General features: G+C 37.2%; 1 protein-coding gene across 2 annotated transcripts in view; it reads right to left on the minus strand.

Annotated features, from left to right (window-relative positions):
* The window catches only part of Eps-15 (Epidermal growth factor receptor pathway substrate clone 15), a 555,588-nt gene that overhangs the window by 426,089 nt on the left and 116,526 nt on the right, over positions 1-12,973 (minus strand). For both annotated transcript variants that reach the window (XM_067145864.2, XM_067145865.2), the window contains exons 6-7: positions 9,503-9,673; positions 9,014-9,189 (exon numbers count right to left, since the gene is read on the minus strand). In XM_067145864.2, the coding sequence (XP_067001965.2) occupies positions 9,014-9,189; positions 9,503-9,673 (347 nt within the window). The remainder of the gene's footprint in view (positions 1-9,013; positions 9,190-9,502; positions 9,674-12,973) is intronic.

The following is a 12,973-nucleotide window of genomic DNA, read 5'->3' on the forward strand; positions in this document are numbered from 1 at the left end:
CCTAGATGACTATGACAATGGCAATGAAGGTGGCGGTAGTGATGGCAGTGATCTGGAGGGTATCGAGCCTCTACCTTTGTGAGTCAGGTATGAAAATGAGGTTTGTGAATTTTCGTAAATTTTATCGATTTTACTTGAAACCTTTTGTGTTAGCACTGGTGTATATTATTCTAACATTTATTGGTGTATTTAAAGTGAGATTCTTGTCGGCCGATTTCTTCCATATTTTCTAACATCGCGATAATAAGAACTTTGTAGTATATTTATGCGTATCATTTTGTGTGATGAATGATCGGTGAGCTGAAAGTTCAATTTTTGTCGGCGGATTTCGTTTGTATTGTGTATCATCGCGATAACATTAAAAACATTTCTCCCATGTTTTTAAAACTCACGTGTCATGCAATCAGCTGTTGTTACGGCGACAACATCGCTTCGTGCGCCATTGCAGTGTGACCAACATTGTGCGCAGCTGTCATGTGCAACCTTACGCCAGCCCACCTATAGTAAGCAGTCTGTCCTATGCGGACGACTTGGTCTACTGAAACCGTACAATCTAATATCTTGCAACTTGAAAAAGGATAAAATGAGTATGGCAAGAAAATTAGTCTTTTCAAGACTAAAGTGATGGCAGTAGGGAAGACACCTAAAAGAAAACTGAATGTCAGGTTGGGAATACAAAACTGGAATACAGATCATTTCAAGTAGGTATTTAGGATTTGTATTCTCCCATGATGATAATGTTCGTAGATCAACTATTTGGAAAAGTCTTAGAAAACTTGGTGTACCAGAGTACCTTATTAGGAAGATCCAAATGCTATATACTAATTGCAAAAGTTGTGTCAGTATTGGAGTACAACAAGGAAGTGCCTTATCACCTCTTCTATTCATAGCAGTTATGGATACCATTTTAAAGGAACTAAAAGGAAAAGGTAATAACGATCCTCAGGCTCTGGTGTTTGCAGACGATGTGGCAATATGGGATGGAACAGAGGAGGGTGTGCAAAATAATCTGAATGCATGATGTAAGAAGGTTGATGATTATGGAATGAAATTGAACCCATCAAAAACAGTAGCACTGAAAATCAGCAGACATAATATGGAATGCAACATAAAAATACAGGACCACGAAGTTGAAGTAGTATACTAATTCAGATATTTAGGAAGCGTAATGGCCACGAATAATAGAGCTGAGATAGAAATAACAGAGTAACCAAAGGCTGTAACTTTTACAGTATCGTTAGACACCTACTACGGGATGAGAAGGTCCCACAAAGAACAAAAAGGATCATGTACAAGTCACATTTCATTCCCATCCTAATTATTCTCTGGAAACCTGTACACTAACATCAAAGGATTGTAGTAGGATTCAAGGCTGTGAAATGAAATTTCTTAGAACTGCCCTCCAAAAGACACGAGTTGATCACATGAGAAATGATGAGATCCGATCTAAACTAGGTCTAAATAAATCTTTGGAGGAAAGACTTAGGTCATCTAGACTTAAATGGTTTGGGCATGTTAAACGAATGAATAGCACAAGGTTACCATGTGCTTATTTGGAAAAGAAAACACCAAGCTCGATAGCTGCAGTCGCTTAAGTGCGACCAGTATCCAGTATTCGGGAGATAGTAGGTTCAAACCCCACAGTCGGCAGCCCTGAAAATGGTTTTCCGTGGTTTCCCATTTTCACACCAGGAAAATGCTGGGGCTGTACCTTAATTAAGGCCACGGCCGCTTCCTTCCCACTCCTAGCCCTTCCCTGTCCAATCGTCACCATAAGACCTATCTGTGTCAGTGCGACGTAAAGCAAAAAAAAAAGAGAATAACAGGTAAAAGACTAGCTGGAAGACCAAGGAGATGGATGGACCAACTGAAGGAAGACAGAGAGAAGAGGATGGAAATGGGAATCTGTCATGGACAACAGAATCTTTTTGAATAAGCAATTTTGGAAGACGCTCGTTTTCAAACACCCTACCCGGCTCGCTGGAAGGGCAAACTGTTGATGATGATGATGATGATGATGATGATGATGATTCTCCCAGGATGGCAGTATAGGATGCAACATTGAATATAGGTGCAGCAAACCTAGTGCAATGAGCTTGCATATGGGATCAACAGTATTCTGCAAGAAGGAAGTCAGCTCTTGGACAGAACTATCAATACACCAGTCTGATTTCAGACCACCTGTGCTGTACAACTACTTACTACATACACACAGAAAGGACCTACTACAGTATTTCAAAATACTTTTATTGTTAACCATACATGTTCTATCACTTAAAATTTACACATTAAGATGTTGCAATAATGCTATTACCTAATAATTAATAAAAATTGGAGGTAAGGTTAACTTCCAAATCCACATTAAGGTAAAACTATCTCCAAAAATGTTACTTAGAAACTTTACAGAGAATTCGGGCAGTATGTGATAGCGAAAAACTGTGGGTGAGCATTGACGAAACCACTGATTCAAGTGGAAGAAAAGTAGGAAATGATGTAGTTGGTGTGCTGAAGAGTGACAAAAATGCTTGTGAATATTCTTATTTGCTAGTGTGTAAAGAAATGCTTGCTGCAAACCATGTCACTGTAGCTAGGTTATTCATTGAAGCTATGCACTTACTTTGGCCAAAAGATATAAAATACGACCATGTATTGCTTTTCCTTACTGATAGTGCAGCTTACATAAAAAAGGCAGCCGAAGGCCTATCTGAGAGCTTTTGGAAAATGATACACATAACTTTCGTTGTTCATGCTCTACACAGGTTATGTGAAACTGTGCGAGCTCAGTATCCTCAAGTGGATAAATTAGTGTCTAATGGCGAAAAAATCTTTGTAAAAGCACCCTCAGGAATCGATCTGTTTAAAGAGAAATACCCGGATCTTGCGTGTCCTCTGCCTATTGTTACGTGGTGGGGTACCTTGCTTAGCGGTGTGGTATACTATGCAGACAATTTCAAAAGTTTTTCACCCGTTGCAAATGCATTAGATAACGACGCATCATCAATTGAGATTCTTGAAGAGATACTGAAAGACAGCTCTTTGAAAAATGATTTGGCATTTATATCTGCCAATCTAAGCTTCTTGTGTAAAACTATAGACATACATGAAAAATCCACTAACCTGTTGTCTGAAACAGTGGAAGGAAGTGCGCGCTGTTGAAAATAAATTAGATTCACTCCTGGCTTCGCAGGTACAGGGTCTGTTAAAGGTCAAATATCAAAATTTGTTCAGGAAAAACAGAGGATTTCAAAAATGTGCCAGATTTCTAATGTATTAGAGGGTGCTCATGTTGGCAAAATTGATGGCGTTACTGTTGGTGACATTCCTCTCTAACTATGCACGTATGACTTCCTGTGATGTGGAGCGATCGTTTTCGCAGTATAAGGCGTTCTTTAGAGATAATCGACATGCATTTGTGATGGACAATTTGGAGATGACCTTTGTTGTTCTGAGACTACTTCTAGCAACTAATATTCGAGCGTGTGATGGACGAGTACAAACTGGTACAATTTTTTCAAAGATGATAGGTTGCTCTTGTCATATTTATACAAAACATTACCTTAAAAAAAAAATAACCATTCATAATATCTACTCTGGCATATCAAAAATTAATATACCATACTGCACGTTTTCATAAACAGACACCAATTTGCCTTAAGGAGCACGTTCGGTAGCACCATATTCTAATACAAAACGTTATACTTATTTACTTCTTGAGCGCGAGTAGTTATGTGATATTTAAAGGGAAATAATTTTAATTTGTTATCACATATTTTAAAGTTTTTCAGCACACAAAAAATCAAATATTTTTCACATTTTTAGCACATAAAAATCTGCTCCCTATTTATTAGATTCTTTCTTGATCAAACATTATATACAACAGTTCCTGAACTTTAACTCTGAAAACCCTTCGACCTAGTTCACTCAGTCTTTCCATGTCATCATGAATGAAGACACTCTAAAAGTAACATTGATTACCGGAATGTTTTCTTTTCAGTTTTCAGCTTCTTTTCTAAATGTTTACTTAACACATCACTGTCACTTTCACATTTCCTTCTGTTTTGAACTGCTGGCAGAGATTTTTTTTTTTTAAACAGAAGTCACTGGACTGGAAGAAGTCCCTTCAATAATATCTGAACTGCAAGAGTTAGACCCCTCCAGCAGAAACTCTATTTCTGCCTTCTCCATTTCAGCTTGGTGAGAAGGCTCTCTCCTGCACCAGGTACTGCTTCCATAGATGTGTGTTACAGAACTGAAAAAGAAAAAAAAACATTTATGCAATTCTTCTAAATTGGAGGTAAATTTTAGTCTTGCACACAAGCCTTCTGTTTAAGAAATTCTTAGTTTCAATAATTATTTTAGTACAATGATTGTTAGGTTAGCTTTTATAATAGTTTCAGTTATATCTGATACATTAATGAACAGATGGGTAGAACTTACGGCCTACAGACTGCATTTTCATCTCACTCTTTCACAACTAAAAACACTGGTCTGTACTGTAGGTCTACTATTAAAAATAAATATTACAGAATTGTACCTTCTTCCAGCAATGAAAGGTTCCAGAAAGTTGAGGGCATCGAGGTAGACCCATTTTTTGTTTTCTGTACAACAGAACATTGGGAGGGGGGGGGGGTGTGTTATCTCTGAGTTCGATGCCCTGCCCTCAGAATTTGCCATTTTTTGGCACAAATTTTTCCTGAAACAATGAATTACAATATTATAACAAAGAAAATATACATGTAGTACTTAATGGCATACACTTACTTGTCATAAAGCGAACAATGGTGTTCATTGCATTAGGTACGAGATGAGGTTAGGTAAGCACTGGTTATGTTTTCCAAATATTTCTTCAATTAAGTCATGAGAGAGATAATTACTACTACTACTCCTAGTGTACCTTTCATTGCCAACCTGTTGCGTATAATATATTTTACCAATAATTAATCTAAGACAACACTACACAAACATAATAAAGCTAATGATTACTTACCAGTTCTCGTTGTAATTCTCAATGCCATAGAATGCCATACAAAATCCACGGTCTCTCTATTACTATATCCAGGGAGTCTAGGATTATACAATACTTTCTTTTCATACACTAGGAAAATTGATTTTTTGATTTCATCAACATACCATAATGTTACGTCTGCCATTATCGATCGACTGCCACTGAAAATGGACACGCTTGTTTTCAGTAACCAGTCGATCTTCATCGCTCGTAGTTGATCGCTGACAATCGATGCTGTGTGACTGGTACGACTACCCTCTGTAGGTTTGATTCTTCAGTCAGTTGATCGCAGTCGTTCGATCAATCCAGTGTGAGAGCCCCCTTAGTGTTGTACCTCTGTGTGCCAGCCAAGGTCTAGATGCTTGTTGGAGGGAGGGGGGACAACAACTGTGGAGGGACATGGAGGGGAAATGTTCCATCTAATTGGGGGGAAATTCTTCCTTCTGTAACCTATTTTGTTACTGACACCAAATAGGTTTAATAAGGAAGGTATTGAATCATAAAAAGAATTCTTATTTTCTATGTTGTCGTTCAGATTATGTTTATTATTGCAGGACTTGTCCAAGAAAATAAATAGGCTCTCCTTTGTATTCATGAGGCACCCTTTCTTCACTCTTTTCATTACTTTCAGATCTTGTTCTATGGAGGTATATGTATGTCTGAACCATGACGAATAGAATACCAAGTGTGATCACTCCGCTCTCTTTACATTGTAGTTGGTGGTCCCGCTGGAGTGTGGCGCTGCAGTCTCAACAATCCAACTGCAACGACACGTGCGCCCAATTGTCGGCAAAGGTATAGCGGGCGTACATGAAGTCGTGGTGATAATTTTAACGCCTATTAGTTTCTTTTAATATTTTCTGAAAGTCCGTGTTAGTATCCGTGCAGTGCTTTGTGTGTGCAATCAACTAGTTTTCTATTATTTTGAAAAAATGTCATACTGTTTCGTTCCTGGTTGTAAATCGGGTTACGGAAGGAAGCGTGATGGTAGAAGATATTTTACACCACCAAAGGGAAATAATATGTTTGCGAAGTGGGCTAGTTATTCCACGGAAAGATAAGCGATATGTGACCTGCATTTTTCGGCAGATTTAATTATAAAGGCAGACTGTTTCATTGTGAATGACGAAAACGAACTTCCTCGTGTGAGGTGGAAAATAAAACCAAGAGCGGTGTCTCATATTTTCAAATTTACCAAAATGCCTATCCACTGAGGTAAAATCACAAAAGGCCCCCAGTAGCAAAAGGAGTGAGGCCGGTATCAAGAGAATAAGGAACGAGAATCACGAAGTGAGTGAAGCAGTGATAACAGTAGGCGGTGAAATTCAAATTCAAGGTCAGCCTAGTTGTAGTCAAATTCAGGGTCAGTCTAGTTCTCTTACCGATACCGTAAAGATAATATTATCTCTCAGAAAGCAACCAAAGAATGACACTCGTAATTTAATGCTAGCTAAATGCAGTTTTTCCTCAGCCAACGCTAGGATTAATTTCCTACAGGGGCAGATTAAGAATACCGAATTTCAATTTACAGATTGTAAATTTCTTAGTAAGAAGCAGAAAATTATTACACTGTGTTAAAGAAATGTCCAGTAAAATCTCCCAATGGTATGAGGTACAGTAGTGATTTTTTTAGAGAGTTTATTTTTTAGAGTAACATCACCTAGAGGATATGATATAGGCATAATTTGTTACCTCTTCCACCACAAAGCCATCTGAGGAAACTCTACCAAGGACTTATATGTCCCTACGGTGTAAATTCTCATTGCTTAAACGCTATTTCAGATTATTTTAAGGATGAAATGAACAAGAATAAATGGTACGGGATAGTTATATATATGTGGGGCGATATTTTTTACGAGTGTTTTGACTAGATTGTGGCGATTTCAATTGTGCTATCAGGAGCTGGCTATTGTATTGAACACACTTTGGACATTATTCCAAAACTGGTCTCCCACTATAGTGCCGATTCTTCTTCAGAGCGGGAGAAATCCGCACAGAAATGCAAGCTCAACAATCTGCTAAATCTATTTGTAAACTATCAAAAGTGGCCTCGAACTACTTTTGGTGAGTAATTTACTTCATTTAATTCATTTGAAAAAAGTGTCAGCGTTATTTTCAGTCTGGTATATGTTTAATTTGCTCTGTTTAAAAAGGATTCTTTAAGTATGTAAAGCACAATATTGCTTTCGCTTTTCGTCATGTTTCATTTTATTTCATGCGTTCTCTTATTAAAGTTCAAAGATATTTCTTCGTGCGGACTGATAATATTTTTAACTCTCTGACAGTGTTCTTCATGTGTTGTATTTGATTATTTGCGTATCAATGTAATTTCCATTAAATCAGCTGACCGTGTAGCGTTGATGTTAGGCTCCACTAGCGCCGCTCTGCGGGTGAGCGCTTGTCTATGAGTGATCTCACTTGGTATTCTATTCGTCATGTCTGAACTCTTCCATGTGGATACTCATAGCAGAGGATTTTCGGTGTTTACTGGCATTTACATGTTCCATGTACCTAGATAAGCCTCGTCTGGTTTGTCCAACATACGAGGCTCCACAACTAACACAATTAAATCTGTAAACACACCGAATCTGTGTAACTACTGTTTTTTGGATTAACACCACTGTGATTAAAAAATGTATTGGCATTCGTGGAGTATACCACTTGGACTTTTTTTTTGAAACAAGTTTGCTGTTTGTAATATTGCAGGATTATTATTCGAGAAAACAGCAAAGGCAGATTTTTTACTTGTATCCAGGGTCGATTTTGAAAAACATTTGCTCTTTACCTTATTTTGATAAATTTTACATCAAAACCATATTCCTACGTTATGTAAATATTTCAACTCTTTGGAACGTTCATCTTTAGAAAGGGTTAATTTAAAAGCTTGATATACTGCACTATAATAAGCAGCTTTCTTATGCCTGGTTGGATACAAAGAATTAAATTTAATTATGATGGGTGAATGTGTTGATTTCCTGTATACTTTATAGACTAAATTCTCTCGTGATATCTAACAAGTTTATAGAATTATTTACCTCATCCTCAACAGTGAACTTGATGTTTTTATGTAACTAATTAAGATATTGGAGAATGTCAGGGCTATTATTTTTCTTCTGGTAAATAACAATAAATGTGTCATCAACAAATCTCAAGGCCCTGCACCTGTCCAATAATTTTAGTATTTTCCAAAAAATCTAGCAAAATACCAACTAAAATACCAGAGGCCGGAGCTCCCATTGGAAAGCCCATTTGATAAATTAATAAATAAACGTTGTATTGGAAAGGTCGAATTATAGCATTAATTGTGTATATATAGCTGACGGCAATATGAAACAATATGAAACTCATTGTATGCAATATAAACAGATCGACAGGAACAAGGAATCACATATTGCAGCACAGTTTAAACTAACAGGATCTTTAACAGACTGCAAACAATTGCCTATGATTATATTAGGCTTAAAGATGGTCTTGATATTGTACCTTCCGAGAATATTACCAATCCTATCCATGACTGAGAATATTACCGATCCTATCCATGACTGAGAATATTGCCAATCTCATCTGTGACAGACAGTACATATCGCACTAAGGCCAAACTCAAAGGAGGAAAATCAGGGAAATCACGTGACAATCTGCCTTCTGGCTTAGGATGTAGCATTGTGAGTTAGTTTGAGTACCACCATAATGTGTATGTGCGAGAAACACTGATTCTGATTCCCGAGTGTTGCCACAAATGAAAAAACAGCCCTTTTACATATGAACCAACAACTGTGAAACCATGGCTGTTAATCTGAGCTGCTTTAGCAAACAAAATAAACCAACAAAATGGATGATTGGATGAGTACACTAAATGCAGACTCCTGCCAATGTGAACAGACCTGTGAATTAGCTTCATACACTGTAAAAGAATCCAACAAAAAATCATAACCAGGTACAATTTAACATGGTAATATAATACAAAATACAAGGACATGACGGAAACTATCGTACAAACAGTTAACTTACCAAATATGGGCTAAAACACTTTGTGGAACTCCTGACTGCAGGAAGACATCTTTGATTTCTAATCCAGACACAAAACCATCTTTATCTATGTCCGTCTGTTGAAAGAGTGTGTCGTATTTAATTCTCTCTTCTGCTGTTACAACCCATGGAGCAGCTGGTAATGGAGGAATTGCTGGCTGAAATAAAGTACAAAAATGATGATTACTCTGATATGATAAAGGAAAATCATTATGTAGGGTGAAAATGTGGTAACTGTATCATGTCTTGAATGGAGCAATTGAACAAGGGAAGAACCCACATGAACATGATGTTCACAAAAGTATATCAATACAACCAGCAGAGGTTAAAGTGTGCCATATACTCCATGATTTGAGTGTACCCTTTATCAAATAAGATATACCACTTTATAATTCCTTCCCTACCATGACTGACATTTTTAAGAGCATATTTGAAGTACCAACAGAAAAATAAGAAGGGTGTGAAACATACCTTGGTTCCGTCCATTCCCATGACAAGGTTAGTTAGTCCGGGTACAGTAGGAGGAACAGCTGCTATTGTGGGAGGTAATGAGTCTTTTCTCTTAGCTGGAGGCATCAGTTCAGGAGGGAGTACACTGGGTATCGTGTATTTCTCGAGAGCCTTGTACACAAGGTGCATTGCCTGAGAAAAAACAATTTCTCAGTATTCCAAATTCTCTCTAACAAGTAACAGAACTATTTTGTCCAAAAACTGGCCCCCTCTATCATCTGCTCATATACACTAAGAAATACATCAAAGAATGAATACAGAGCCCATGTCAATGCTAGAAAAGATGTTTTAATACAGACATGAAGGTTAGGAAAAGGTAAAGGATATGCCATTTTTTCGGGACTTCCACAACCTTCATCAATTTTATTAACGAGTTTTCCATTATTCCATTCTTCTGTAACACCACATTTCAATAGCTTCTATTCTCTTTCTTTCTGACCTAGTTATCATCTATGTTGCACTTCTATACAACGCCACGCTCCAGACGAAAGTCTTCAAAAACATCTTTCTAATTCCTATATCAATGTTCGAGGTGAGCAAATTTCTCTTCTTCAGAAAGGCCTTCTTTGCTTTTGCTAGTCTGCATTTTATGTTCTCCTTACTTCTGCCATGATTAGTTATTTCACTACCTAAGTAACAATAATCATCTACTTCCTTTAAGACCTCATTTCCTAATCTAATATTTCCTGCATCACCTGACTTCATTCGACTGCACTCTATTACTTTTGTTTTGAACTTACTTATTTTCATCTTGTGCTCCTTACGCAAGACTGTCCACACCATCCAAAAATTTCTCCAGGTCTTCTGCAGTCTCAGATAAAATAATATCATCAGCAAATCTCACGGTTTTGATTTCCTCTCCTTGGATTGTGATTCCCTTCCCAAATTTCACTTTGATTTCCTTTACTGCCTGTTCTATATAAACACTGAAAAGGAGAGGGAAGGGGGGGGGGGCTGCAATCTTGTCTCACTGCTTTCTGGATTGCTGCCTCTTTTTCAAAGCCCACAATTCTTATCACTGCACACTGATTTTTATACAGACTGTAGATAATTCTTCGTTCTCGGTAACTGATCCCGATCACCTTCAGAATCTCAAATAGTTTGGTCCAATCAACATTTTCAAATGCCTTTTTAAAATCTACGTAACACCGTGTATGTGGGCTTGTCCTTCTTAATTCGATCCTCTAAGATCAGACGTAAAGTCAGAATTGCTTCACATTGTTCCAACATTTCTTTTGAAGCCAAATTGATCTTCTCCCAACTCAGTTTCAATTTCTCTTTCCATTCTTCTGTAAATAATAGTGTTATAATTTTGTGGGAATGAGATACTAAACTAATGGTGCGGTAGTTTTCATTAGGTCTCTCAAAGCTCTGTCAAATTCTGGTCTCAAAATTTGGTCCCCCATTTCTTCAGCATCAACAGCCTATTCTTGTTCCAGAACCATATCATCTACGTCTTTACTTTGATACAACTGTTGGATATGTTCCAGCCATCTTCCTGCCCTGTGTTTTGTCCCTAGAAGTGGTTTTCCATCTGAGCTTTTAATATTCATACACCTAGTTTTTCTGTCTCCAAAGGTTTCCTTGATTTTCCTCTATGCAGCGTCTACCTTTCCTACGACCATACAACCTTCAACATCCTTGCACTTCTTCGTTCTTCCTTAGCTGTCCTGCACTTTCTATCCACTTCATTCTTTAATTGCCTGAATTCTTTTCTGTCCTCTTCATTTTTTTGCATTCTTCTACTTTTGCTGTTTATCAATCAGGTCTAGTATCTCCTGAGTTATCCACTGATTCTTAGTTGATCTTTCCTTTCTTTCTAACATTTTTAAGCAGTCCTAGAGACCTCATTCTTAACAACTCTAAATTCCTCCTCCATTGTGTTTCCTTCAGCCTTTTCATTTAATCCTTGTGCAACGTGTTCCTTGAAACAGTCCTACATACTCCTTTCTTTCAACTTGTCTAGATCCCATCTCCTTGCATTCCTTTCTTCAATTTCTTGAACTTCAGACGGCATTTTATGACCAACAAGTTGTGGTCAGAGTCCACGTCTGCTCCTGGGAAAGTTTTGCAATCTAACACCTGGTTTCTGAATCTCTGTCTAATCATAATGAAGTCTATTTGATACCTTCCAGTGTCTCCAGGTCTCGTCCATGTATACAGCCATCGTTTGTAGTGTTTGAACGAAGTATTAGCAAGGACTAAATTATGATTGGTGCAGAATTCAAACAGCCAGCTTACTCTTTCATTCCTTTGTCCCAATCTGAATTCTCCTACTGTATTACCTTCTCCTCCTTGGTCTACCACTGCATTCCAGTCTCCCATCACAATTAGATTCTCATCACCTTTTACATATTTTATTAAAACTTCCATCTCTTCATATATTCTTTCAATTTCTTCATCATCTGCTGAACTAGTAGGCATATATATTGTGATTGGCATTGGTTTGGTATCTATCTCGACAACAATAATCCTTGCACTTTGTTGGTCATAGTAGCTTACCCACTGCCCCATTTTCTTATTATTAAACAAATTCCTGCATTTCCCCTCTTTGATTTTGTGTTTATAATTTTGTAGTCGCCTGACTAAAAATCCTGCTCTTCCTGCTAATGTACTTCACTTATACCAACTATATCTAACTTTAGCCTATCCATCTCCCTTTTCAGATTGTCTAACCTACCACAACGAATCAAACTTTAACATTCCATGCTCCGACTCGTAGAATGTCAGTATTCGTCTTCTTAGATAGCAACAAATCAAAATGCCTGCACACAGCAGCTAAGGTTATAGATCATCATCATCACTGTAACTCATAACCAAATGTACGTGTAACAGTGTCCACAGAAATGCTCTCTCAAGTTTCCCCGACTTTTCCTGACCTACTAAGAAAAATTTCCCTGACTTACAAAAACTGAGTGGCAAGTTAATTCGCCGAACGGCATGTTTTACAAGAAACAAAAAAGGAAATTCCAGCCTCTACCAATCCCATAGCTTGCCTAATTCTCTCTCCCCTTCCTTTTTTTCAATTATTTATGGAAAAACAATTACACTGATGGGCACTTTATATACCTATTCTATATATAAACAAATTGTTTAAAGGTAACATATAGGCCTAACATACCTTTATCTTATCATATCCAAGGAACAAAGTACAACTAAATTATTAATAGAGTAATTCAAATAAGAAAATAAAATTATTTTACTACAGCAATCTAATACTATTTCATGTGGATTTAAAGCACTCTTGAGATCAAAAGTAATTAATTTGTGTTTTTAATGTAGGTGAATATAATGAATTCCAATTAGTCTAGGTCTATATTCAAAACAGTTTTCAAATTTAAAGACAAATCAGTCATAGACACCACAGGTTTCTGAATTTGAAATCTTTGGCAAACATTTGGCAAAATACTTCTCAAAGTATTCTTCCCAGCT

The sequence above is a fragment of the Anabrus simplex genome, chromosome 4 (assembly GCF_040414725.1).
Source record: "Anabrus simplex isolate iqAnaSimp1 chromosome 4, ASM4041472v1, whole genome shotgun sequence".
Classification (NCBI taxonomy): domain Eukaryota; kingdom Metazoa; phylum Arthropoda; class Insecta; order Orthoptera; family Tettigoniidae; genus Anabrus; species Anabrus simplex.